At 38.1% G+C, this 26969-nt stretch overlaps 1 protein-coding gene across 4 annotated transcripts; it reads left to right on the top strand.

The window, feature by feature from the left end:
• Positions 1–7910: 7910 nt before the first annotated feature.
• On the top strand, positions 7911–26444 carry LIPJ (lipase family member J). Of its 4 annotated transcripts, none has more exons than XM_088020112.1 (10): positions 7914–8018; positions 8606–8717; positions 9117–9125; positions 13887–14085; positions 14805–14914; positions 16624–16760; positions 17327–17473; positions 21289–21360; positions 25553–25624; positions 26166–26444. In XM_088020112.1, exons 1-10 carry the CDS (start codon positions 7914–7916, stop codon positions 26397–26399), a joined length of 1197 nt encoding a protein of 398 aa, XP_087876238.1. In that variant the 3' UTR covers positions 26400–26444. The 4 variants fall into 4 exon arrangements, with proteins under 4 accessions (XP_087876240.1, XP_087876238.1, XP_027960410.2 ...); XM_028104609.2 differs by lacking the exon at positions 9117–9125 and adding an exon at positions 9968–9976 and having other exon boundaries at positions 8010–8018; XM_088020114.1 differs by lacking the exon at positions 9117–9125 and having other exon boundaries at positions 7911–8018; positions 8606–8723; positions 16624–16758; positions 17307–17473.
• The last annotated feature ends 525 nt before the right edge of the window (positions 26445–26969 follow it).

The following is a 26969-nucleotide window of genomic DNA, read 5'->3' as shown; positions in this document are numbered from 1 at the left end:
TCATGACATTGGATTTAGCAATGCTTTCCTATATATGATCCCAGAAAGCACAGACAACAAAAGAAAAAATACATCAGTTGGATTTCATCAAATTTTTAAAGTTTTGTGCATCAAATAACACCATCAACACAGTGAAAAGGCAACCAATGGGATGGGAGAACACACTTGCAAATCATCTATCAGAAAGCAGATTGGCATCTAGAATATGTAAAGAACTCTCAAAATTCACAGCAAAAAATAAAAACAAGCACCCTGAATAAAAAATGGGCAAAGGTCTTGAATAGGTATCTCTCCAAAGAAGACGTACAGATGGCCAATAAGCACATGAAAAGATATTCAACATCACCAGTCATTAGAGAAATGCAAATCAGAACCACAAGATACCACTTTTCACCTATTGAAATGGCCATTAAACCCACACCCACACACACACACACACACACACACACACACACACACACACACTTACACAATAACAAGTGTCATTGTGGCTGTGGAGAAATGTGAACGCTTTGCATTGCTGGTGCGTGTGTAAAATGGTATAGCCACTGTGGAAAGGGCTATGGCAATTCCTCAAAAAACATAGAATTACCATATGTAACGGATTGAATGTTTGTGACCCCCCCCCCCAAATTCATACATTAAAGCCATAACCTCTAATGTGATAGTATTTGGAGATGGGGCCTTTGGAGGGTAATTAGAGTCATTAGGTTGGGTCATGAAGGTGAGGCCTTCTGTACAGGATTAGTGGCCTTTGAAGAAGGATAGAGCCATTTCTCTGTGCTCCCTGAGGACATAGTGAGAATGTGGTTGTCTGCAAGTCAAGAAGAAAGCTCTAACCAGAAACTGACCACACTGCTAGCCTGGTCTTTGACTTCCAGCCCCCAGGGCTGTGAGAAAATCAATGTTGGACAAAAAGGCGACCTACTGAGTGGGAGAAGATATTTGCAAATGATATATCTGACAAGAGGTTAATATCCAAAATATATAAAGAATTTATACAACTCAACACACAAAAAAACAAACAAAATGATTTAAAGATGGCCAGAGGATCTGAATAGATATTTTTCCAAAGAAGACATCCAGATAGCCAACACACACATGACAAGATGTTCAACATCACTCATCATCAGGGAAAGGCAAATCAAAACCATAATGAGATGTCATCTCATACCAATCAGGATGGCCAACACACACATGACAAGATGTTCAACATCACTCATCATCAGGGAAAGGCAAATCAAAACCATGATGAGATGTCATCTCATACCAATCAGGATGGCTAAAATAAAAAAGACAAGCAGTAACAAGTGTTGGTGGGGATGTGTACAGAAAGGAACCCTCCTACACTGTAGGTGGGAACGCAAACTGGTGCAGCCACTGCGGAAAACAATATGGAGGTTCCTCAAAAAATTAAAAATAGAAATACGGCACGACCCAGTAATTCCACTACTGGGTATTTACTCAAAGAAAATGAAAACACTAATTTGAAAAGACATATGCACCCATTTGTTTGTGGCAGCATTATTTACAACAAGATAGGGAAGCACCCTGAGTTCACTGATAGATAAATGGATAAAGAAGATGTGGTATATGTATATTATTATGCAGCCATAAAGAAGGATGAGATCTTGCCATTTGCAACAACGTGGTTGGACCTAGAGGGTATTATGCTAAGTGAAATAAGTCAGACTGAGAAATAAAAATCCAATATTATTTCGTTCATATGTGGAATCTAAAAAACAAAACAAATGAATAAACTAAACAAAGCAGAATCTGACCTATAAATACGGAGAACAAACTGATAGGTTGCCAGAGAGAAGGGGGTGGGAGAATGGACAAAATGGGCGAAGGGGACTGGGGGCCACAAGCTTCCAGTTATGGAATGAATAAGTCACGGGAGTGAAGGGCGCAGGACAAGGAATAGAGTCAATGGTATTGTAATAGGCTATGGTGGGTACACTTGTGGTGAACAGAACAGAACACATAGAGATGTTGAATCACCGTATTGTACACCTGAAAGTAACGTAGCATTGTGAGTCAACGAGATGTTGACATTGTGAGTCAAATAATTTTTTAAATTATTTTTCTGCACCTATCATATGATCATATGATTTTTCTCCTAGTTCTGTTAAAAAGATAGATCATATTAGCTGATTTTCGAATGCTGAGCTTTTACATTGCAGGAAGACAACGTCACTTGGTCATAATGTTTTTATTAGTGGACTAATAAATTCCCATTATTTTATTTAGAATACTTTAATTCGATCGTCATAAGGAGACTGACTGGTAGTGTTTTTTGTGGGGTTTTTTTGCTGTTGTTTTTGTGCAAATTCTGTCAGGTTTTGGAATTCATTTCCTCCATAGAAAGAATTTGGAAGATTTATATTTTAAACCATGCTCTGGAATAGTTTAAATACTATTAGGATTAACTGATCTTTAAAATTTTACTAAATTTCTATGTGAAATTGAAAGAAAGAGAGAAAGAAAGGAAGGAAGGGGGAAGGAAGGAAGGAAGGAAAGAAGGAAGGAAGGAAGGAAGGAAGGAAGGAAGGAAGGAAGGAAGGAAGGAAGGAAGAAAGGAAGGAAGGAAGGAAGGAAGGAAGGAAATGATGTTTAAGCCACACACACTCTGGTATTTTGTTATGGCAGCCCAAGCTGACTAATATATCATATGATCCAATCCCGCTTCTGGGTGTATACTCAAAAGAAGCGAAAGCAGGGATTCAAACAGATATGTGTACACCCATGATCCTAGCAGCATTATTCACAATAGTCAAAAGATGGAAATAATCCAAGTGTTCATCAACACAAGAATAAACAAAATGTGGTATATACATGCAGTGCAATATTATTCAGCCTCAAAAAGGATGAAAGTTTTTACACATGGTACAATGTGGATGAATCTTGAAAACATTATACTAATTGAAATAAGCCCATCACAGAAGGGCAAATATATATAATTTCATTCATGTGAGGTTCCTAGAGTAGTGACATTTATAGAGAGACAGAAAGTGGAATGATGGTTACCAGGGGCCTGAGGGAGAGAAGAAGGTGGAGTTAGCATTGAACGGATACAGTTTCATTCAGGGACAATGAAAAAGGTCTAGAGACTGATGGCAGCGAAGGATATACACCAACATGAGTGTACTTAATACCACAGAACTGTACCCTTAAAAATGGTTAAAATGGTAAATTCGTTGTTACGTATACCTTATCCCAATAAAACCACAACAAAACGACACAAAATAACAAGTGTTGCTGACGATGTGGAGAAATTGGAACGCCTGTGCCCTGTTGATGGGAATGCAATGTGGTACAGCCACTGTGGAAAAGAGTAAGGCAGTGCCTCAAAAAGTTAAAAACAGAACTACCCTATTAACAGCAATTCCACTTCTGGGTATATATATAAAAGAATTGAAAGCAGGCGATTCCCATATCAATTAATGAGTTGGATATGATAATTTTCATGAGTTCATTTTGTTTGAAAAAGAATCACAATATATCTTTTTAAAAAAATATACTTTAACAAATAAGACTGTTTTGTTCTCATGAATCATCAACACAATGCAACTTCTTTAAAGACTGTCTTGTAAGCATTAGGTTTATGAACTATGAGAACAGGGGGGCGCCTGGGTGGCTCAGTCGGTTAAGTGGCTGCCTTCAGCTCAAGGCCTTGATCCCAAGGTACTGGGATCGAGCCCCACATCGGGCTCCCTGCCCAGCTTCTCCCCTCCCTCTCCCTCTTCCCCCATCCCCCTGCTCATGCTCTCTCTCACTATCTCTCTCTCTCTCTCAAATTAAATCTTAAAAAAAAAAAGAATTGAAATCAGGGACTCAAACAGATATTTGTACACCTGTGTTCATAGCCTATGCCTCAACAGCCAATACATGGAAGTAACCTATATGTCCGTTGACAGATAAGCAGATAAAATATGGTATGCACACATAATGGAATATTATTCTGCCTTAAAAACAAAGGAAGTTCTGGCACAGGCTACAATATGGAGGAAACTTAAAGACATTTATGCTAAGTGAAATAAGCCAGTCACAAGAAGACATATACTGTATAATGCCACTTACATGAGGTAAATGGAATAATGAAACTCACAGGACAAATACAATGGGAGTTGCCAGGGGCTGGGATCAGGGAGGAATGGGGAGTTGTTCAGCGGGTATGAAAAATTTCTGGAGATTGTTTGCCAAACAATGTCAATATACTTGACACTATTGAACTCTACACCTTAAAACGATTATCATGGTAAATTTCATTATGTGTATTTACTTACCACAATTAAAAATTCGTTAAAAAATACATGTGATAGAACTGCCAATAAATTTTGGAAAACTAAAAATATGAGAAAAGTCTAATAAATCTGGATTTCTGAAACAAGATAGCTGGAGCACTATCCATTGTGATAGAAACTAATATTTTTCGTATCTAGCTGAAATTATTTAAGAGATGTAAAAGATTTTTAAAATATTTGCACTATGAGCTTCCTTATTTACAACTCTCAAAATGATATTTCTTTGGAAAGCTGGAAATCCAACACAAAATTATCCAAAATATTAACTGTACTGCCTATAACATTGCAAACTCATCTAAAAGTAAAGAAAGGTACAAGAAATCTTCAAATTTTGAATCGATCGATTTTTATATTCTTAGGAAGTTTGGGCATTGTACAGGCAATGGTTTGGTGGCTTAATTGAAGATCTTTCTTCAACTTGTAAAATCTCATTTTTAGGCTTTCCCTCATAATTTAGTAACAAAATTTCCCCAACTGTAATAATTTTTGTGTAGCGTTTCACCATCTAAAAACAGTTTTCTTTTCTTGTGCAAGAATCCAAGGCATTTTACAGAAGTCTAAATTTACAAGCCCAGATTCTGTTAAAAATGCTTTAGAAATGTTTTTTCATCATTAAGTTCTGATGTCAGACAATTTTACTGATTCTTTTTTGACTTTTGTGTAGAAACTCTTTATCAAAAAAAAAAAACCTCTCAAATTCACTATATATTTGCTGAAAATGTCTCTTAACGTTGTTTACAATCTTTAATATTTCTTTATTAGAAGAAAAAATAACTTTAGATTTTGCTCTGTGGTGGCAAATGATAATTGCCCTTCATTTTGAAAGTGGAGACATACTCTTTTGTCTTATTTTTCCCTTTACCGGTCTGGTGTAATACTAGCTTCTACACCTCCACTCAATTTTGCATCACTACTATGCTGTCATTTAACTTAAAAAATTGTCTATACTTAATTTATAAGCTAACAAATAATTAACCGAAATAAGTATTTTAATTCGAATACCAACTATGATTTATATGGGTACTACTGTAATTCATGCTATCTATCTGCATAAAATGCTCAAACATGTTACTATGTTACATCAGTGAATAAAAGAAATAATTACTCAACCTGAATAAAATCTGCTGACACTGACTAGACAGGTGATGTATTTTCACGCAATATTGGAAAAAATCACATATACCCCATATGTGAAATATAACAGCACAGCAATATCTTACATAATGCAACAATTCAAGTGACATACAATCTTACCAAAACAATGAAGTTGTGTTTAGGGGAAAAGTATTTTTTTTTTTACACTGTCTTAGTTTATAAATCAAAAATAATTTAAGTGAAATTCAAATTTCAGTTCCTCGGTAGCTACACTTCAAGGGCTCAGATGCCTTATATTGAACAGCACTGATCTAGATTTCAGTGAACTTTTTCACTAGTTGCTTTATACAATTGGTAAATCACTGTAAACACAAATAAAGTTAATAATTTCATTGAGTTGTAGGGCGCCTGAGTGGCTCAGTCATTAAGCGTCTGCCTTTGGCTCAGGTCATGGTCCCAGGGTCCTGGGATCGAGCCCCACATCGGGCTCCCTGCTCAGCGGGGAGTCTGCTTCTCCCTCTCCCACTCCCCCTGCTTGTGTTCCCTCTCTCGCTGTGTCGCTCTCTGTTAAATAAATAATAAAATCTTTAAAAAAAAGTTTCATTCAGTTGAAAGTTTTCCCTTTAGTGGTTGTTAGAGCATCAGCAACCATATGTCCAAGGTTCATCCTTCTCCTGTACTTTATCAGGGTAAAATTACCAAAATTTGGGGAAGTAAGGATAAAAGTTGGGTGACCGTAAGTCCTACTTGCCTAGGGCAGTCCAGTTATGTCTGTTTCCCAAGTTAATTATTAATGTCATTTCATTTTCAAAAATTTCTCATTTTGGATGATAAATACTGCACATGTTCCAGACATAAGGCAAAGTACTTTAAAATCTCTGCTAGGCAACAAGCACTGTATATTCAGTAAGCTTCAAAATCCAGTTAAAACAGATAGTTTCCACGAAACTATTTGAGACAGCCCAATGAGGACAGAGAACCAAGTAGCCTTGCTACCTGATAGCACTTTTCCAAGAACACATCCAAAGAGGAATATCTAGATTGTGACTACACATGTTATCAATGTTTTACCTAAGCACATTAGCAAATTTCTCTCTCTTCTTTGGGAGAAAAACTTGGTAATAATGTTTTAAAATTTGCTTTTTGCCTTCACTAAAGAGCACACATATTATACCAAGTATAATACAAACCTAGACCAAAAGGGGAGAAGTCCAGTTTCCATAAATTAAAGCTTTCGATTAGAAAGTACATTTTAAAAAATAAATATAGTTTAAAACTTACAAATCTAGATACTTTGTAACAAGTTGTTAAATTATTGCACTGGAGACTAGCCTAACAAAATATAGAAGAGAGACATATCGATTATTTGCATGTAAATTACTTCTCTTAGTTGCTGGTATTAGTTAGTTCTCTTAAATGAGGAAATCTAATATACATTAAAGATTAGCTATATGACTGGTATTCTACTAACAAAGCATCATATCACATTTACCAACTTTAAGTTTTATAACAACCCTGAGAAGTAGCTATATTATTCACATGGTATAGGTAGAGAAACTGATGCTCAGAGAGGGGAAGTAACTTCCTTTAAGTCACAAAGCTCGTGAGTGGAAGAGATGGACATTTTATAAACTCTGCATAATGTCCTTCCAGGCATAAGGTACAAGGTTCATGAGATCCATAAGTCATGTTTTGAGAGAGAGAATGTGAGTAGTGTGACCTCAGTGGCTCCCTGGTTTCTTACTTTTCTAGAAAGAACTTAAGAGTCCTGGCTTCCCAGAATCTAGGATACTCCCCAAACTCCCATTTCTATATGCAATAAAATCTAGACACTGAAAGGCTGGATAAAAGTTAAATTATCCAAGCTTCCTAATCTCCTCACCCATCCCCCTTCCTTCCCCAAAACCCAACAACCTTTAACCATACTTTAAACAAGTGTTAGTCCAGGGACACCTGGGTGGCTCAGTCAGTTAAGCATCTGCCTTTGGCTCAGGTCATGATCCCAGAGTCTGGCATCTGGCTCCCCATTCAGTGGGGCATCTACGTCTCCCTCTGAGCCTCCCCCTTCTCATGCTCTCTCCCTGTCTCTCTCTCACACACACTCTCTCTCAAATAAATAAATAAAATCCTTAAAAAAAAAAAACAAGTGTTAGTCTGGTAAGAATATCATTACATCATTAATTCAGGTATCAATTAACTTGCAGTATATGATAAAGCTTTTGGAACTGGGCTTAACAATTCTATAATGGAGACATCAAAGAGGGGTTTGTGCTATAAAAGAGGGTAGTTGGAAAAGTATGGATCTGGGAATGAAGCAGGAATGAATCAGAATCTTGACTGCCAATTATACATTGTGTGTCCTTAGAGAAGTTACTTAATTTTTCAAAGCTTCGGTTTTCTTACCTGAAAATGGTAATATTCCCTAACTCACAGAATTATTTAAACAGTCAAATGCTATCACCTCCTGCAATTTTAATAGTATTAACATCTCCTTTTATATTTAGATCCCAAATGTCCTACCTTCTCAAAGTGATGTCTTTCGTTTTAATTCTTGGGACTACTCAAGGTGCCTTTCAACATCGAAGAGCTAGGAACCCCGAAGCGACCATGAACATTGTAAGTTGCTAGGAAGTAAATGCTAAGCTGCCAAAGTAACAGGGAATGCTACTCTTTAATTGGGGAGGGGCAAGCTTTTATTTTAATAGATCTGCAGTCTATATATTCATTTACTATTCTGTAGCTCACAGTTTCCCCTTCACCCTTATTTTGTCCCTGGATGAAAACATATATACATACATTTAAATACCTTTATGGAGGACTTATGAATTCTCTTTTGTATACATGTACACACATACAAATTCCAGATATATGTACACACATATATATTCCAGATATAAACTTAGCTATAAGCAAAGACATGCAAACATTTGTGGATAAGTATATATTTTTAAATTGTATGTGGCTGAGTAGGTAAAAGTTTGAGTGATTAGTAGTTAGGAAAAAAGTAATGTATAAGACTGATGCTTAGTAGATGTTCTAAAATATCAATTACTGAATGAATCAGTGAACTAGTAAGAAGAAATAGTCCTGAGGTTGAGAGACAATACAAAGGTCCATTATTACATTAATAGGTTAGATTATTATCAGGTTCCATTAACTGACCAGAAATCGTATCCTAAAAGGCTTCCTTTTTCTTTATGTAGAGCCAAATTATTTCCTATTGGGGCTACCCAGATGAAGTATATGATATTGTAACTGAAGATGGTTACATCCTTGGCCTTTATAGAATTCCTTATGGGAAGACAAACAATGACAGTTCAGGTAATATTCAATTCAGAAAAATTTGGTGACTGGGCCCTGAAGGCCTTAACTCTTCCATTTCTTCTTAGTGAGTTTCGGACGAGAAAAGAATTTAAAGATTAAGCGTATAGTTAACTTCTCCTACATGTCTCTACATGTCACTAGAAGAGAGCCAGGTTCTCCCCTGGCTTCCTGTTCACAAGGTGGTTTTAGAGTGTGATGGAAATTAAGCTGTTCCAAGTGTTCTTTGTGGGTCACTTTACTCATTTCTGTTGATTCTCTCCAATCTCATTGTTTCAGGAGGGGTTAGAAATGGTAACATGGTAACATAGGTTTGAAAAACGGCTGGTAAAAAGTCCTTCCTTGTCTTTACGGCTGTCTCTTCTAGTAATAACAAAGAGAGCAGGTTGGTAGCAAACTCTGGTTCTTTAACCAACAATAGGTACATCATTATCCGCAAATGAAGTGAAAAAAATAAAGCACTCGAATTTGTCCCTAGGGTTATAATCCTGTATCGGCCACTTACTAGCAGAATCTGTAATGGATTACTTTTCCTTATTCATCTAATTGCTCAAATAAAAGCCAGCCTTTTTTTTTTTAGTTTTCTCTTTAGATTTTCTCCCTGAAAAGAATTCAGGAGTTCATGGAGCGTCTGGTCTATAAAGGTAGACATATAATATGTCTGGCAATCATATTATAAAATACCCTCTCAAGTTCTCATTTTAAACATTAAAGTATATTTCACGGAAGATACTAATTTGAAACAACCTCAATCAATGTAATTTTGGATCCTTATAAAGGTCAGCGCTACTAGACAGAAAATGTTAACATATACTTAACATAATTATAGTAATCATTTTTCATGGTATGACCTAGTATCATGAATACTGTGATACAATATTGAAAGGTAATTTAAAAATAAAGTAAGTGCTTCAGAGTTGTGTGGAAATCAGGGGAGGGCAGGGGAAGGAGCTAAGGAAGGATGTGGCTCAGCTAAGTCCAGCTGGAGTCTGATCTCAGGGGAGCGCATGGATCCAGGAACTGCAATACCGAAGTGGTCCTGCCTTGAAGTTAGGCAGCTAGCCTTTTGCATTGCCTCAGCAGTTAGTCATTGCTTAAGGCTTCTCGTAGAAAGAGGTGTATTCTCACAGGTGAGGCAATTGCCATTTTCCTGGGGGGCAATCCTACAGAGAGAGGGGCAATAATGAACACTTAGAAAGCAACACCCACAAGAGCTAGGAGCATGCTCCACCTGCTTAGGAAAGGAAGTCTAGGTGGGGCACTAAAATAACAGAGTGCACTTCTTGCATTACTCAGATCCATTTGTTTTTCACATGAAGCTTATTTCATCCAGGTACAGGTTTTCCAGAACTTGGATAGGTCAGAATTCCTGGGGAAACTTGCAAGAGGAAGGTGAGTGGAACAGAGTATGACATCTGCCATTGCAACTGACCCTAACGCCATGGTTGGTACTCATAAATTCTGACCTCTACTACCCACTATAGACTCCTCTCCCTCTCTGCCATGTCCCCTGATGTGGCAAGCCAGGCCCTTATCCTGAAGGGCTACTGTGCCCAAAACAGGTCATGGTTGCAGTACTTGTACATTTCACAGGTAAAGCAAGGCATGGGAGTAACAAAAGATGTCCCAGTGAATCACGTGAATGCCAAATATGTTTTTCCATCTTCATTTTGTATCAGAGGCCCTACCTTGTCATGGCGATCAGGGCCAATTATTCCTGCCAATAGAGCAATTCCTTTCTTTGCCACCCCGTCCCGCCTCACGGTCTTCTATCATGAGGAGCCCAAAGTCTAGCCAGCCAGCAGTCATGGCTTTATTATTAGTTACTGCGTGAACTAGTGGAAGTGTTTTCTGTCTGGGAACAAGGACCTCTGGTCTATAGAGCCTTAAATTGTGAGGACAGAAAGTATAAGCCCTGGAGTGAATTACTGGATGATAGTGAGTCTTAATCCTTCCCCTCTTTTTCTCAGGCTCATGTGTTCTACCAATGAGAGGAAGTAGCAATATATTCTGGCCATTTGTGTAAGGTATATAATGAGTCCTTAGGATAGGACCCATGCTTATGGGATGTCATCTCCCAGATGGCATCTCCACTGGGTGGTGGTTTCATTGCTTGGTTGGGCTGGCGGCCTTTTGATGGTAGTTATGTGATAAGACCAGTGGCCTTCCAAGGCCATAATGCTGATGAACGCACCATCTTTGACCTGCAGTGAATCCCTTCATTTGAGGTATGTCATGAGGGGCTCCGTATTTATAGACCAGACACTCCATGAACTCTTGAATAGTAGTGCTGGCAGGCTGTGGTCCTGTGTGAAAAGAAAGGCAAATCATAGCCAAAATATATCTCAATCCCTGTCATAGTGAATTGTTGCCCTTTCCAGGAAAGAAAGGGTCTGGTGCCCCCAACTGGTCTCCAAGTGGCTGGCTTGGTCTCCTTGAGGGGATGGTACCCTGTGAGATTTCCTTTGCAGGCAGGTCAGACATACTTTCTTAGTAGCCTTGGTGAGCTACCCACACTGGGGGGCCAGGTTAGCCTACATCTCTCTCATCATGGCTACTCTTTTTGTGAGCCCACAGCACAGCACTGGGGCGGTTAAGACCAGTGTCTGGCTGACGTCTACTGGTTGAGACATCCTATGCACTTTTGGTTGGTTAGTGTATCCTATGTAGTGCTCCTTGCCCTCCCTGTGCCCTCCGCCCCCCCGCGATTGAGTATTGCTCTGGAAGGCAATTGGGGAAAGGATCAGAGGAGAGCGTCTTGCCCCTCCTGTAATAACTGGTGTTCCCCCTCACAGATCTGTCACAATGGACACTTTGGCAAGACTCTTCCCAATCTTTTCTGTGAGGTTCATGTAGGGTTCATGGGACAGAGCTTGCAGGAGGATGTAGACTTCCTCCTTTTCTACCAAATCCCGTCTTTCACACTGTCCTTGGAGCTTATCCCTGGCCTTCACTAATTCTTCAATTATTCTACCTAATCTATTGAGATTGTGTCTCCCGCCTAAGGGAGGACTTATGTCTCCTCTCTCCTTGTAAGCACCTGTCTCTCCTCAGATTTGAGGCCCGACTTTTGCTCTGTGAATCAGCTTTTCGGTGAGTTTTTTAAAATTCATGAATTTGAACATAGTTGTTTGTTTGTGTTTTTTTTATAAGAGTGGGAGCAATACTTTTCCAGTTTATTATACAGCCCAAGATGGAAGTCGAAGTTCTCTACTTCTGAGTTTTTAAATTTTGCTGATACCCTCATCAGTGTATTTTTTTCAACCTACTAGATGAAATGTCCTCTGGGCTCAGCCAAGGCACATTAATCAATTGGTGGGTGTTCTGGTTTTATTTATTAGATTAGCATATCTATGTCTTGAGCCTCTGTATCTTTTTCCTTCCCAATTTGCTTTGCTATTCTGGAATTTTCTAAGCTTCTGAGAAATCTTGGCAGAGTGTTGAGATGGACCTCTCAACCATTGCCAGTGTGTAAAACCTTGCATCATAGGATATATATATATCCTACATAAGATAGAGAGATATATACATAAAATATATATATACCTTTCTTTTCTTTTCTATCCAACACTTAGGCATACTTTTCCAGATTTTGTAGCTCTGTTAGTGTACAATCTCTCTTCTCCCTCAGCAGGCCCAACACTACCCAGACCTCATAATCTTATTTCCCCTGTACCTCTTAACTGTGAGAGATACTGCACAAGCCAGTCATTCCTATCCTGTGCCATCACAGGAAACACGAGTATTTTAGCCCCTGGAGTGCCACAACATGCAAAGTTCTGTCAGTACTCTCCCTACAATTAATGATGTCAATGGTGCAGTCCTCAATGTCAACCAGCCAGCCAGCAAGTAATCCAACTCCACAATTCCATCCACAAATGTCTGCTTCCTTGGTCACTTTTAGTAGTAACTCTTAGGTGAGGTTCCCTAGAAACAGAGCCTGTGACAGGGATTTGAGTGCGCATGATTTATTGAGGGGATCTCAGGGGAAAGGAAATGGGGGAAACAGAAGAGAGCAGAGGAAGAAGTTAAGCAAATATGTGGTCTCAACTGGATTCTAGCCTCACCCTGGTCTCTTGGGGAAATACAGAGCATGAAGTACATCGGAGCTGGTCCAACCCTGTAGCAAGGGAGTCAGTTTTTTGTACTTTTGTGTCAGCTGGTCAGAGAGGAGTTTGTCTCCTTCCTCCTCCAGTGTGGGAGCTCCTATTTAGCCAATAATGCCAAAAGTACCTCTCCGGAGAAGGAACGGCTGTGTACAGTTGGTAACATGATAGCTGGAGTGTAGCTAGTGGATCTGTGCGGGACACCCACAGCATCACCGCAGTAGATGACAATGATGTGTATTATTATGTGTGTAAATGACAACTTGGGGCTTAAACAAAGTTCCTAAAGAGCACACTTACATTATTCAAAAGGTGTTGTTTCTCAAAAACCTTAGAAGTGTAATTAAGGTTCTGGGAATTCGGTTAGGTAACTAACAGTGGTTCTAATGATGACACCTATATTGAATGTATCTGGGAAAATGTGATTATAAAATCATTTTATGAAATGGAAGAGTGGAAAAATCATGCAAAATATAATATTTTACGTAATGTGTTATTTAAAATGCATATGAGGAGAGCATGGGTGGCTCAGTTGAGTATCTGACTCTTGGTTTTGGCTCAGGTCATGATTTCAGTCAGGGTTGTGAGATCAAGCCCCACATTGGGCTCCACACTCAGCGTGGAGTCTGCTTGAGATTCTCTCTCTCCCTCTCTCTCTGCACCCACTGCTCTCTCCCTCTCTGAAATTAAATTAAATTAAATTAAATTAAATTAAATTAAATTAAATTAAATTAAATTAAAATGTATATGAGTGCTCACATTACTATTAGATATTTGAATGTTCTGATCTTAAAAGTTTATATATTTAAGTGAGATATAACCTAATTGTACAATTGTACAACTTGGTCATTTGAAAAAAACTCTTTGTAAACTGTGCTAAACAACTGACATACAATGAGGTTAAACATTAATAATTTACCCTACTTATACAATATAAAATTAAAAAATATTTTTAAAACTTCAAACTGTCATGTTTTGAAAGATTGAATTGCAGATGAGCTATTTATGCAGATAATACAACATTTAAAAGAAATTCTCTGCATTTTTTTTTTTCTAGCTCAGAGGCTTGTTGTATACTTGCAACATGGTTTATTTACATCTGCCAGCAGCTGGATTTCTAATCGTCCCAACAACAGCCTGGGCTTCATTCTAGCAGATGCTGGTTATGACGTATGGATGGGGAACAGCAGAGGGACTACATGGTCCAGGAAACACACGTACCTCAAAACAAATTCCAAAGAATTCTGGGCCTTCAGGTACAAACAACGTCAAGTAATGTTTCATTGTATTTTATAAGTGTGTCAAATTTTTTTGTGTGTTTGAATGAAATAAAGTAGAATAGAAGTATCTTTTCTCAATCAGGTCTTTTAACAGACCATAACAATTTACGTCAATTTTTGCTTGAAAATAAAGAGTGATTGTTTGATCTTAAGCATGTTTCTTGTTTTTCAGTAGTAACCTTTATTGGCTAAACCCACCCTTCCTTTAACCATTGTTTTGTTCCATAACCTGTATTAGTTTATCTCCCTGTATGTAGAATAAACAAACAGCATCTTTATAAGACTATCATGGGACTCTTCTAGTTTCTTGACTTTGTGTTCTCACATAAGTCTTTATTCGGTAGATACATTATGCCATGTAACTTCCATTTTTTTAAGATTTATTTATTTATTTGAGAGAGAGAGAGAGTATGACTGGGGGGAGGGGCAGAGGGAGAGGGAGAGAGAAGCTCAAGCAGACTCCACACTGAGTGCAGAGCTTGATGAGGGCTTGATCTCATAACCGTGAGACCACAACCTGAGCCGAAATCAAGAGTCAAGATGCTTAACCAACTGAGCCACCCAGGCGCCTCATAACTTCTTGATAATACCTAAAGAGAGTTGAAAATTGTTTCATGCACTTACCTATTCATCATCTTCAAGGGTTAGCATCACATTAGAAGTAAGGGATTTCAACTTCCCTTTTTCTTTTGTAGTTTTGATGAGATGGCAAAATACGACCTCCCAGCCTCCATTGACTTCATCGTAAAGCACACGGGACAAGAGGAAATATTCTATATAGGTCATTCCCAGGGCACCACTATTGGTATGGCCAGAAAGATTGTCGCTATAGTCCACAATGACTGTTGTAGAGTTTGCAGACACACCTCCTAAGGACGTGGGCAAGCTCCCCGAGCTACAAGTGACACAAAGCAGAGCTCTGAGAGAGGAGCGTCCCACAGCCGGGCCCTGGAAGCTCACCCCCTCCTTACTTCTACCTTATCTTCTCCAGTCACAAAGAACTCATTGTAATAACAGGTTGTTGGCAGTTGTCTTTGTTTCCAAGTGTTCAGAAGTTGGATATCCATCTTGGGATCAAAGTGAAATCATAACTACAACTTGTTCCACAAATAGGAATTTCATACTTAGTATTATGGTCCTTTAAGTGTAGCATAGGACCTCATGAGGAAGAGACATGAGAAGGCCATTTATGTTTATGCATTTAGGACAGATTAAACTTTAGATAAGCAAAGTCTTCATATGTTTAAAGAGACTAGAAAAGAACTTCTGTCAGCTCACAACAATGCTTCTATCTAATGTGTGACAACTTCACTTTCAGAAAAGAAAAAAATTCTCTAAAACCCAACATAATTCTCTTACATGGTGTGGTAAACCTTCTTACTCCTACTCTTTCTACTGTGGAAGTTACAAAGACTATTTTATAATAGCAGCCAGTATTCACTGAGTCTTTTCTAGGCTGAAAATGATCATTTTCTTATAGGAATAATCCACTTCCTGCTTTAAAAAAAGTGTGTTGAACAACAGTCTAATCCAGTTTTCCATAGATCTTTTCTCTGACATTTATTAACCATGTGCATGACTTGGAGTCTGGATTCTCCAGCTGTTCAGTTATCTGGAACCAGGAATCTTGGAAAATTATTAAATAAAAAAAAAGTGGGTTATGTGCTAGAGTTTACCGACTCATAATATGTTATATGATTCTTTGGTTGTTTGCCTTCTTAGAACCCAGAAAACAGAAAAGCTGTAAAAATAGACATGTGCAAGAATGTAGCTTGATAAGATGTCATAAAGGGGAAAACTATTTGTCATATTAATAACTCTAAACTAACAATAAAATACAAACTAGTGTTTGGTTATCTCCTGTACAAGAAGGCAAGGATGTTTCAAAATTAAATATTGAAACAATTTGACATGTATTGAATCTCTCACCTAAAGTGTAAGACTCAAATATCAGAAAAGCTCACTAACTTATTTTCAGCACTGCCAGTTATAGAAATGTTCAGTATTGTTTCTGATTTCTCAACTGTGGGGTTATAAGACTCTTTTAGTGTTAATTTATCATTATTTATGGCCTAGACATTGTTTGTTTGGTTTTTTTTAAAGATTTTATTTATTTATTTATTTATCTGAGAGAGAGAGAGAGAGAGAGAGAGAGCACATGAGAGGGGGGAGGGTCAGAGAGAGAAGCAGACTCCCTGCTGAGCAGGGACCCCGATGTGGGACTAGATCCAGGGACTCCAGGATCATGACCTGAGCCGAAGGCAGTTGCTTAATCAACTGAGCCACCCAGGCGCCCTAGACATTGTTTTTAATATTAATCATCAGTATGCTATTGTGATCAATATGCATGTCTCATACTGGGTGATTGATAAATGTTTGATAAGGGAATTAAGAAATGAATGAGTCAATTAAGTGGTCATAGCATATTGAATTTACTCTTACTTGTCATGATGTCATTTCTTACATGCTACTAATTGTGTAAGAATAGTTCATTTCTGTCTTATTTTCTTCCAGCTTTCATAACGTTTTCCACAATACCAAAGATAGCCAAAAGAATCAAAATATTTTTTGCCTTAGCTCCAGTTTTTTCTATTAAATACTCAAAGAGCCCTTTAATTAAAAGGGCATACAAATGGAAGTCAGTGATAAAGGTATGTTATTCCTTTCCTTTACATAGTTGATAATCCAAATGACAATGATTCTGTCCTTTCAAAATAAAAAGTCTTGACTATATTTGTATGAATTTAATTTTCTGGTTTCAACGACACTGGATTCTTTCTTTTGTTTTTACAAAGAAATAAGATTTTACTTATAATACCTTTGGACATCTCATTGTGAAGGAAAATCCAGTAGTCAACTTATCTCTATCTCCTGCTTCCAAGTTTTGTCCTTAGTTTAAATTTTTTTAAAGATTTTATTTAATTATTTGTTTTAAAGAGAGAGAATGCAGGAACGAGTCGGGGGAGGGGCAGGGAGAGGGACAAGCAGACTGGTCTGAGTGTGGAGCCCAACACGGGACTCCATCTCACGACCCTGAGATCATGACTTGAGCCAAAATCAAGAGTCAGCCACCTAACCGACTAAGCCACCGAGGCACCCTTCTAATTTAAATGTTTTAAACTAATGTGAGACAGTGCATTTGATTATAAATATAATGAACTCATTGCACCATTTCTTTTGGTCTTTCAAATATGAATAAAGTAAATTTGTTTTACAGGCCTTTTTGGGCAACAAAGACTTCCTACCTAATACCTCATTTAAAAGATTTGTTGGTTCAAGGCTGTGTCCACTGAAGACTATTGGTAAGATTTGCCGTGATATCTTGTTTATGATATATGGATGTGACCTGGAGAACATAAATATGGTGAGAACAAGTTGAATTTGAAATATATCTTGTCAATTTTTAGAAAGCAGCTCTTAATAGTACTTACTTTATGCCTTGTGTGTCATTTTATGATTTATCCACATATACTAATAGTTAGATTCTTAGCCTTTCTGGTTTTGGGACTATACCAACATTCTGAAACTAATCAGCATGAACATGCGGGGATCATTTTGCAGTCAAATTTGTCTTGCTCTCTGTAAAGAACAGAGAGCAGGTGCTGTGCTGGGTCTTTTTATTGGCCCTTACTATTGGATGTTAGTTTCCCGAAGTTTCTTGTATTTAAGTTGTCTGTTATCACTTGTTTTTCACAACTCCTGCTCTTATATCTTGGTTCCTAACACTCCTTCCCTTTCTTGTTGACCATTTTGTAATTAGCATTAGTGCCTGTGAAATATCTTACATGCTTCTGGCATTCATCAAAATTCCTGGAGTGGGAAACTGTTTAAGGGCTCAAGCTACTATTACCAAGGCCATATGGATTGATGTTGTTACAGATGTAGGCATTCATTCTAAGACTTTGTAAGCACATTAAATTAAAAATCCAGATAGGGCAAAAGCAGGTGTGGCATTTAGACTACCGGTTGTTTCCTGCACCTGTACCATTTAATAATTTCTCAGCAAGAATCAATTTACTCATTCAAAGAAAGAGAAGTTGTCAAGATGTCCATTCTTACGAAATTAGTCCATAGATTCAATGCAATCCTAATCAAAATCCCAGCAAGCTATTTTAAGGATATTGACAAATGACTTCTAACATTTATAGAGAGAAGCAAAACCCAGAGTAACCAACATGGTATTGAAGGGAAAGAAACAAGAAGATCAGTGCAACAGAATAGAGAGCCCAGAAATAGAGCCCTATAAATATCAACAACAGATCTGTGACAAAGGAGAAAAGGCAGTGCAATAGAAAAACAATAGTCTCTTCAACAAATGGTGTTGGGACAACTGGACATCCACATGCAAAAAAGTGAATCCAGACACAGACTTTATACCCTTCACAAAATTAACTAAAATTTGGATCAAAGACCTAAATGTGAAATGTGAAACTATAGAAATCCTAGAAGATAACATAGTGAAAAACCTAGATGACCTTGGGTGTGGCAAGGATCACCAGAGTGGTACTTTTGTTACAACTGATGAACCTACATTGACACATCATAAGTACCCTAAATCCATAGTTTATGGTATGGTTCACTCTGGTGTTCTACATTCTGTGGGTTTTAACAAATGTATAATGACATGGATCTACCATCATAGTATCATAGAGGATATTTTCACGGCCTAAAAATCCTCTGTGCTTTGTCTGTTCGTTCCTCCCCACTAAAGTCCTGGCAACCACTGATACCACTGATCTTTTTTCTGTCTCCCACAGTTTTGCCTTTTCCAGAATGTCATGTAGTTGGAATCACACAGTTTGCAACCCTTTCAGATTGCCTTCTTCCATTTACTAGCGTACATTTAAGGTTCCTCCATATCTTTTCCTGGCTTGGTAGCTCATTGATGTTTAGTGCTGAAAAATATTCTATTGTCTGGATGTACCACTGTTTATCCATCCACCTACTAAAGGACATTTTGGTTCAAGTTTTGACAATTATGAATAAAAATGCTATAAACATCAATGTTCAGAGTTTGCATGAACATGAGTTTTCAACCCCTTTGGGTAAATACCAAGGAATGTGATTGCTGGATTGTATGATAAGGATACATTTTTTTATTATTTTTTATTGTTATGTTAATCACCATATATTACATCATTAGTTTTTGATGTAGTGTTCCACGATTCATTGTTTGTTCATAACACCCAGTGCTCCACGCAGAACGTGCCCTCTTTAATACCCATCACCAGGCTGACCCATCCCCCCACCCCCCTCCCCTCTAGAACCCTCAGTTTGTTTCTCAGAGTCCATCATCTCTCATGGTTCGTCTCCCCCTCTGACTTACTCCCCTTCATTCTTCCTCTCCTGCTATCTTCCTCTTTTTCTTTTTTCTTAAAATATGTTGCATTGTTTCAGAAGTACAGATCTGTGATTCAACAGTTGGATACATTTTGTTTTATAAGAGACCACCAAACTGCTTTCCAAAGTGGTTGTACTATTTTGCATTCCCACCAGCAGTGAATGAGAATTCCTGTGCCTCCACATCCTAACCAGCACTTGGTGCTGTCAACATTTGGGGCTTTTGTCATTTTCATAGTTGTATAGTGCTATCTCATTGTTCTTTTAAGTTGCATTTCCCTGGTGACATATGATGCAGAGCATCTTTTCATGGTCATTTGCTATCTCTATATCTGTTTGGTGAGGTGTCTGTTAAGGTCTTTGGCCCATTTTTAAATCAGGTTATTTATTTTCTCATTGTTGATTTTGAAGGGTTCTTTGTACATTTTGGGTACTAGTCCTTCATAGATATGTCTTTTGCAAATATTTTCTTCCAGGCTGTAACTTGTCTTCTAATTCTCTTGATACTGTCTTTTGCAAAGTGGACGTTTTTAACTTTGTTGAAGTCCAGCTTGTCAGTTATTTCTTTCATAGATTGTGCCTTTGATGTTTTATCTAAAAAGTCATCACTAGACCCAAAGTCAACTAGATTTTCTCTGCTATGTTATCTTCTAGGAGTTTCATAGTTTTGAGTTTGACATTTAGGTCTGTGTTCTATTTTCAGTTAATTCTTGTGAAGGGTGTGAGGTCTGTGTCTCAATTCTTTTTTTTTTTTATTTTCCACGTGATTGTCTAGTTGTTCCAGCATCATTTGTTGAATGATGTCCAACATCATTCGTTGAAGAAACCACCATTGTTTCTCTGTTGTATTGCCTTTTCTCCTTTGTTGAAGATCTGTTGACTCTATTTATAGGGGTCTGTTTTGGGGCCCTCTGTTCCATTCTCTGGGTCTGTTTGTCTATTCGTTCACCAATACCACACTGTCTTGATTACTGTAGGTTTACAGTACATCTTGAAGTTGTGTGTGCCAGTCCTCCAACTTTGTTCTTCCCTTACAATATTGTGTTGGCTGTCCTGGGTCTTCTGCCTCTCCATCTGAGAAGCAGTTTGTTGATATCCTTAAGATAACTTGCTGAGATTTTGATAGGATAACATTGACATTATATGTCTTGTTCACTGATTGAGGTTCCCAGGGACCTTGTAGGCAATACAAACTTAGATGACAGATTGACACGAAGGCTGCTCTGTTTCTGATTGCTTCACTGGGAGTTGTGTAGAATTTCAGGAGCCCAGTTAATCATGGAAAAGGTTTCCTTTTAAAATCTCGTAACTGCTCTTGGCAGTTTCTGGGCTGATTTTTTTTTTTCCTGAAATAGCTGAGTTCTCACAATGAAACTTCAGACTCTCTGGGATTGGCAAATAACTTGAAGGAAAACTGTCTTTAGTACTTAGCTTTTTGGAGGGTTTTTTTGTCTTCTCTTTTCCATTTTTCCTGGTAATTTTTTTCAGTCCTTTCAGTTCTTTAGTGTGCAAAAGGGGTGTGTGTGTGTGTGTGTGTGTGTGTGTGTGTGTGTGTGTGTGAGAGAGAGAGAGAGAGTCCTAAGAGTTTTGATTGTTTTCGGTATGGGATGACAGACTACATAACTTGGAAATCCAGTAATAGCTTCTACATTAATGCAAAAATTACACATTTAGTAAGTACATTTGTGTCCTTAATTAAAATATAATTTTATCTTTTTATTTATATTGTTTACTTAAAAATAACTTTAAATTTAATTGAAATTATTTAGTGTAGTAAATATCAAAGATTATGCTTTCTCCAATTTAACCAAGTATAAAAATAATTTTTTAACCCCTCAGAGTCGTGTGGATGTGTATATGTCACATAACCCAGCAGGGACATCTGTTCAAAATATGCTACACTGGAGTCAGGTATAACTTTTCAAGTGCATTTTGGTACAATTTTAGTACAATTTTATTTATACTTTATTCATACCACTCAGTTCTGCCCCTTTTTCCCTACTGCTTTCTCCCGTAATCACTGACATCACCCTCACTGACCTTTCAGCCATGCCTCTCAGAAATTCTCCTGACTAAGGGGAAGAATGAAGGGGAGTAAGTCGGAGGGGGAGACAAACCATGAGAGACGATGGACTCTGAAAAACAAGCTGAGGGTTCTAGAGGGGAAGGGGTGGGGGATGGGTTAGCCTGGTGATGGGTATTAAAGAGGGCATGTTCTGCACGGAGCACTGGGTGTTATGCACAAACAATGAATCATGGAACACTACATCAAAAAAAAAAAAAAAAAGGAAAGAAAAGAAAGAAATGCTCCTGACTAAAGGGCTTTGCATTGGCTATTCTCTCTGTCGTTCTGGGAGTCATGCCATTGCCATAGGATGATAAATTTAGAAGGATAAAATGTAACAATTACATATTTGTGTAATTATTTATAGTTTATAATATGTTAATATAACCTATTAGGTCTTCTAACCCTAAGCAATGATCAGAGCAATATAATTATTTTGTTTTACAAATGAGAAACCATGAATTTGGAATAGTAGACTAGCAATCATTAAGGTCATGTTCATCGCTTGACTTGCCCAAAAATTCAGAGCTATTCCTTTAAAAAAAACCTAAGACTAAAAAAAAAAATAATAATAAAACAAACAAAATTAAAAAAACCTAAGACTAGAACACAGGTGTCCTAATGCCTAGTCTCTCACTAGACTACACTCTCTCCCCTGTTCAATTGTGAACTCCATGAGGACCATGAGCAAGTTTTCTTCACTTCTACATTTGCAAGACCAAGAGCTCTGGGCAAACAGCAGATACTCAAGAATATTTGTTGCATGAATATTGATGAAGAAAAAAGTCCAGTGTGAATAGCATCTTAATGTTGAGAGCCAAGATAATATCTTAGAAAGAACAGTATACTTGAGATAAAAATATCAGACACTGAATCCTTTCTCTGAACCTCACTGACAGTGAGACACTGAGCAAGCTCATTTAATCTTTATGAAGTCAGTTTCCTTACTTTTAAAAATGGAGTTAATAGTAATGCTTTGATTTAACTAACAAAAATATTATGAGAGTTCAACAGGGTGATGATTATGAGTGTTCTTTAAACTTAATAAACACTAATGAATTTACAGTATCATTGAGATATTGGTAAGAGCTTTCTCATTTAAAAATGTTTAAATCTACTAAGTGGTTGTTTTGAGGTAAATTATTAAAAATCTTTACCTTATGTTTAGATTTAGTTCATTCCAGTGATAGGCCAGGAAAATCTAAGCAACCTTTGCATCTATTCATCCACTGAAACAATATTTATTGAGTACCTACTATGTGCCCTGTACTGTTCTATGCTCAGGGTATATATCAGTGGACAAAATATATATTCTTGTCCTCTTTAAGCTTACATTCTAGTGGTAGATATACAGATAGTAAACGTTAAGCATAGCAAATAAGTAAATTATTAAAATTTTAGAAGGGGATAGAAGCTATGGAAAAATAAAGGAGAAAAGGCAAGATAAAGAGATTAGGCATACTTGGTAGTGGGTTGTGTTTTTGAATAGAGAGGTGAGGCCAGCCTCAATGAGATGGTGACATTTGAGAAAAGATTTAAAGGAGCCAAGAAAGTTAGCAATGTGTACAACCTAGAGGAAGAACATTCCAGACAGAGAGAATAGCCAGTGCAAAGCCCTTTAGTCAGGAGCATTTCTTTTTCTTTTCTTTTCTTTTCTTTTCTTTTCTTTTCTTTTCTTTTCTTTGCTTTGCTTTGCTTTGCTTTTCTTTTTTTTTTTTTTTGATGTAGTGTTCCATGATTCATTGTTTGTGCATAACACCTAGTGCTCCACGCAGAATGTGCCCTCTTTAATACCCATCACCAGGCTGACCCATCCCCCCACCCCTTCCCCTCTAGAACCCTCAGCTTGTTTTTCAGAGTCCATCGTCTCTCATGGTTCATCTCCCCCTCCGATTTACTCCCCTTCATTCTTCCCCTTAGTCAGGAGCATTTCTGAGAGGCATGGCTGAAAGGTCAGTGAGGGTGATGTCAGTGATTACGGGAGAAAGGAGTAGGGAAAAAGGGGCAGAAATGTACTAGAGCCAGAAAGGGACAAGTACGTCATTGTGAGGACTTTGGCTTTCTGGCTGAAGTGAGTAGCCACTGCAGGTTTTTGAGCAGGGAGGGGACATGATATGATTTACGTTTCTAAAGGAATACTTAGGGGATGCCTCGCTGGCTTAGTCGGCAGAGCATGTGACTCTTGATCTCAGGGTTGTGAGTTCGAGCTCCACGTTGGGGTAGAGTTTACTTGGGGAAAAAAAAGGGGGGGGAATGCTTTGGGTGCCATGTTGAGTAGACTGAAGTGGAAACAATGATAAATTAAGGAGCTTACTACCATAATCCAAACAAGAATGATGATGGCCTGCATGCGATGTGTTCCCAGGAAGGGTGGTGAAGAGGGTTGGGTTCTGAGTATACATGTGTATTGTAAACATGCAGGCACAGACATTTAATGATGGATTCTGAGAGAGGAGAGAGAAGAGAGTCTTGGATGACTCCAGACCTTCTGGCCTAAGCAAGGAAAAGATGCAATTGCCATTAAAGGAGATCGGGACGTTTGGTGGTGGTGTAGGTTTGAGGGACAGATAAGATGTTCAGTTTTGGAGATGTTAAGTGTGAGACAGCCCAGTGATTAATTTGAATAAGCAGTTGTGTATAGGAGTCTAGTATTTAGAAGAGACTTACAGAAGATAAACATTTTAAATATGGACGCCATTGAAAGCCAAGAGACTGGCTGAGAACACACGGAGTGAGTACAGTTGGGGAGGAGAGGAGCAAGGGTTTTGGGATGAGACATGGCAAGATTCAGAGGTCAGAGGGCAGCGGCTGGATGAATACAGCAAAGAGACCAAAAACGAGCAGGGAGTGAAACATGAAGCTCAGGAAATGAAGTATTCCAGAAGCTAAGTGAAGAAAAGCTCTCAAGGGTAGAAATGGACACCTAGGTCAAGTGCTGCTCATAGGTAACGTGAGGAAATTCCTCAGAATTAACAAGTTTTACAAATGTTAAGGTCATAAATAACCTCAGCTAGTTTTATGGCAGGAAAGAGCTATAGGAGAAGTGTTCTTTGGGAGAGTCAGGTTGTCCAGAGAGCAGGAAGGTAAAGGAGCCCATCAGAGATGGGTTTTAAGATACAGGCTAATGATGGAATTCCAGATGGTAGAAAGAGTTTTAGGAGTTGGGGGGAGTTGGAAGGAGATAAAATGGGGGGGTGCATGGAGACCTGTCAGATTTAGAGTCTCAGAAAAGGTGGGTAAACTGAGAGTCTGAACCTTCCTGCAATGAAAACGTTATTAGGGGAAAAATGGACGCAATCAGATTAAACTTAATAGGCTCACCGAGTTAGTGGTGGTGAGGCTACAAGTATGGAAGGTGAAGCAAGGGATGGCTTCTGGATCATGCTCTTGAGTACTGTTATTTGGAGCAAAGGTGTTTAGGGAAGTGTCATTTCAGTCCTAATGCACTTAGTCGTAGACACTTTTTGCTGTTGTTGTTGTTGTTGAAGATTTATTTATTTGTTTTAGAGAGAAAGAGAGAGAGCATGAGCACGGGGAGGGGCAGAGGGAGAGGGAGAGAGAGAATCCCAAGCAGACTCTGCGCTGAGTGTGGAGCTGACACAGGGCTCAATCCCACAACCCTGAGATCAGGACCTGAGCTGAAACCAAGAGTCAAGACGCTCCACCAACTGAGCCACCCAGGCACCTGTAGACACTCACTTTTGACCTCTGTGGATGAAGCTGAGGATTTCTGGGGAAGGCTGATGTTGCCCCAAGCACAAAGGCTCCCTTTAACAAGGTAAAAGGCCTTGGGGAAATGTGCATTTATATGAAGATGATAGAATCACATTCCGTAGATTCCCCTGCCCCCCACCACTTCCTCCCTCTTCCATTTCTTGCCCTATGCAAAGGAAGGGAGAAGCAAGGAAGTCTCCCTGCACATATACCCACAGGCCCAGTACAAAGGGGCAGGCAGTACATGAAATGCACACCTCACATTCCCAGCTATGCTGTAGCAAACAGATGAGTATAATCTTGCTTTTAAATTTTTTCTTTCAGCTTTTTAATTCTAGCCAATTGAGAGCTTTTGATTGGGGCAGTCCTGTTCTGAACTTGGCTCATTTTAATCAGGTACATAATTATGTATAAGCTAAAAACTATCTCCTTGATCCTGTTCAGATGATGTTGCTACAGAAAAAGGCTCATGACAAGTAAAAGTTATTCTTTTCCACCATCTTTTTCTGCCTTAGCTAAACTTCATGCCTAATGTGGTTAGCTTATGTAAAACTCCAAAGTAAAATAGAAAGATCAAAATCAATAAAATCAGATTTGGCTTCAACTGCCAATGTTTACCATTTATTGATGAACATACTGGCAGTTATACAGCCACGGAAAATTTTGATTAAAATACTTTCATGCCTTATAAATAAAACTGAAATTCCCTCTGAGGAATGTTTGAATACCCTGAATTAGAGCAAACGGTCTAGTTTTGATTTGTATCTGATCTATTTCTAAGTAAAAATCATAATAATGATTCTTTCAATATTCATTGCTTTTATAGTAGTAATTATTTTAGATTCAGCTTATTTTAAAATTGTATTAACTCATCATTTAAAGGAAAGTAAAGAACACCTTTTATGTATCATTTTCTGTGAAAACCCTCTACATTTAGTCCACTTCTCCATTTTACGACGTGAGGAACATGAACGTATCAACAGCAACTTGGAATGGGGGCAATGACTTGTTGGCCGATCCTGAAGATGTGAAAAATCTACTTCCTGAAATTACAAACCACATTTACCACAAAACTGTTTCTTACTACAATCATATAGACTTTTTATTCGGATTAGACGTATATCAGCAAGTTTACCGTGAAATCGTTGACATTATTCAAGGCAATCTATAAAGAACTATGGTACTCTGTGTTGAAGGATCTATATCATTTCTCTTAAAATCCAATCACTTTTTTCTTGCTATGCATGTTTTCCCAGTTATTTAAATAAAATCTGGCATTTTTCCCTACTTTTTTCACTGCCCCAGGCCTTCCATTCATTAAATCAGTGGCGTTTATTATATGAGGGAAATGGCAGATTCTAACTCAGCCCAAAGTAGTCTGTTGGGTGTCTACATGCAACATAAATAACTAAAAGCATAATTTTAAAAGGGATGACTTTTTGAAAAGGTGCTTACTTTTCTTCAAAGAAATATGAGTATATATGATATTAAAAGAGTTTGGGAGAATGCTTGCTGATATGAAAGCTAATTTTTCTCTATGCTGAATGAAGAGTAGAAACACTTTTGTGCTATGTAAAGGAGTTTGGGGGAAGAAAGAGGGAAGAGAGAGAGTTTGGATGCCAATGTAGTATTCCTGCTTTTGCCCCACTTCCGGCCAAGCTTCAGAAGTAGGGAGATCGTAAAAGCCATAAAGGGTTTGTACCTCACTTCCCAGGGTGTATAGCCTACCTTTCCAGCAAAT

This window comes from Eumetopias jubatus, unplaced genomic scaffold (genome assembly GCF_037043125.1).
Source record: "Eumetopias jubatus isolate StellerSeaLion01/CBP00866 unplaced genomic scaffold, mEumJub1_p1.0 scaffold_17, whole genome shotgun sequence".
Classification (NCBI taxonomy): domain Eukaryota; kingdom Metazoa; phylum Chordata; class Mammalia; order Carnivora; family Otariidae; genus Eumetopias; species Eumetopias jubatus.
Note: the sequence above shows the minus strand (reverse complement) of the source record. Positions and strands in the feature narration are given on the sequence as shown.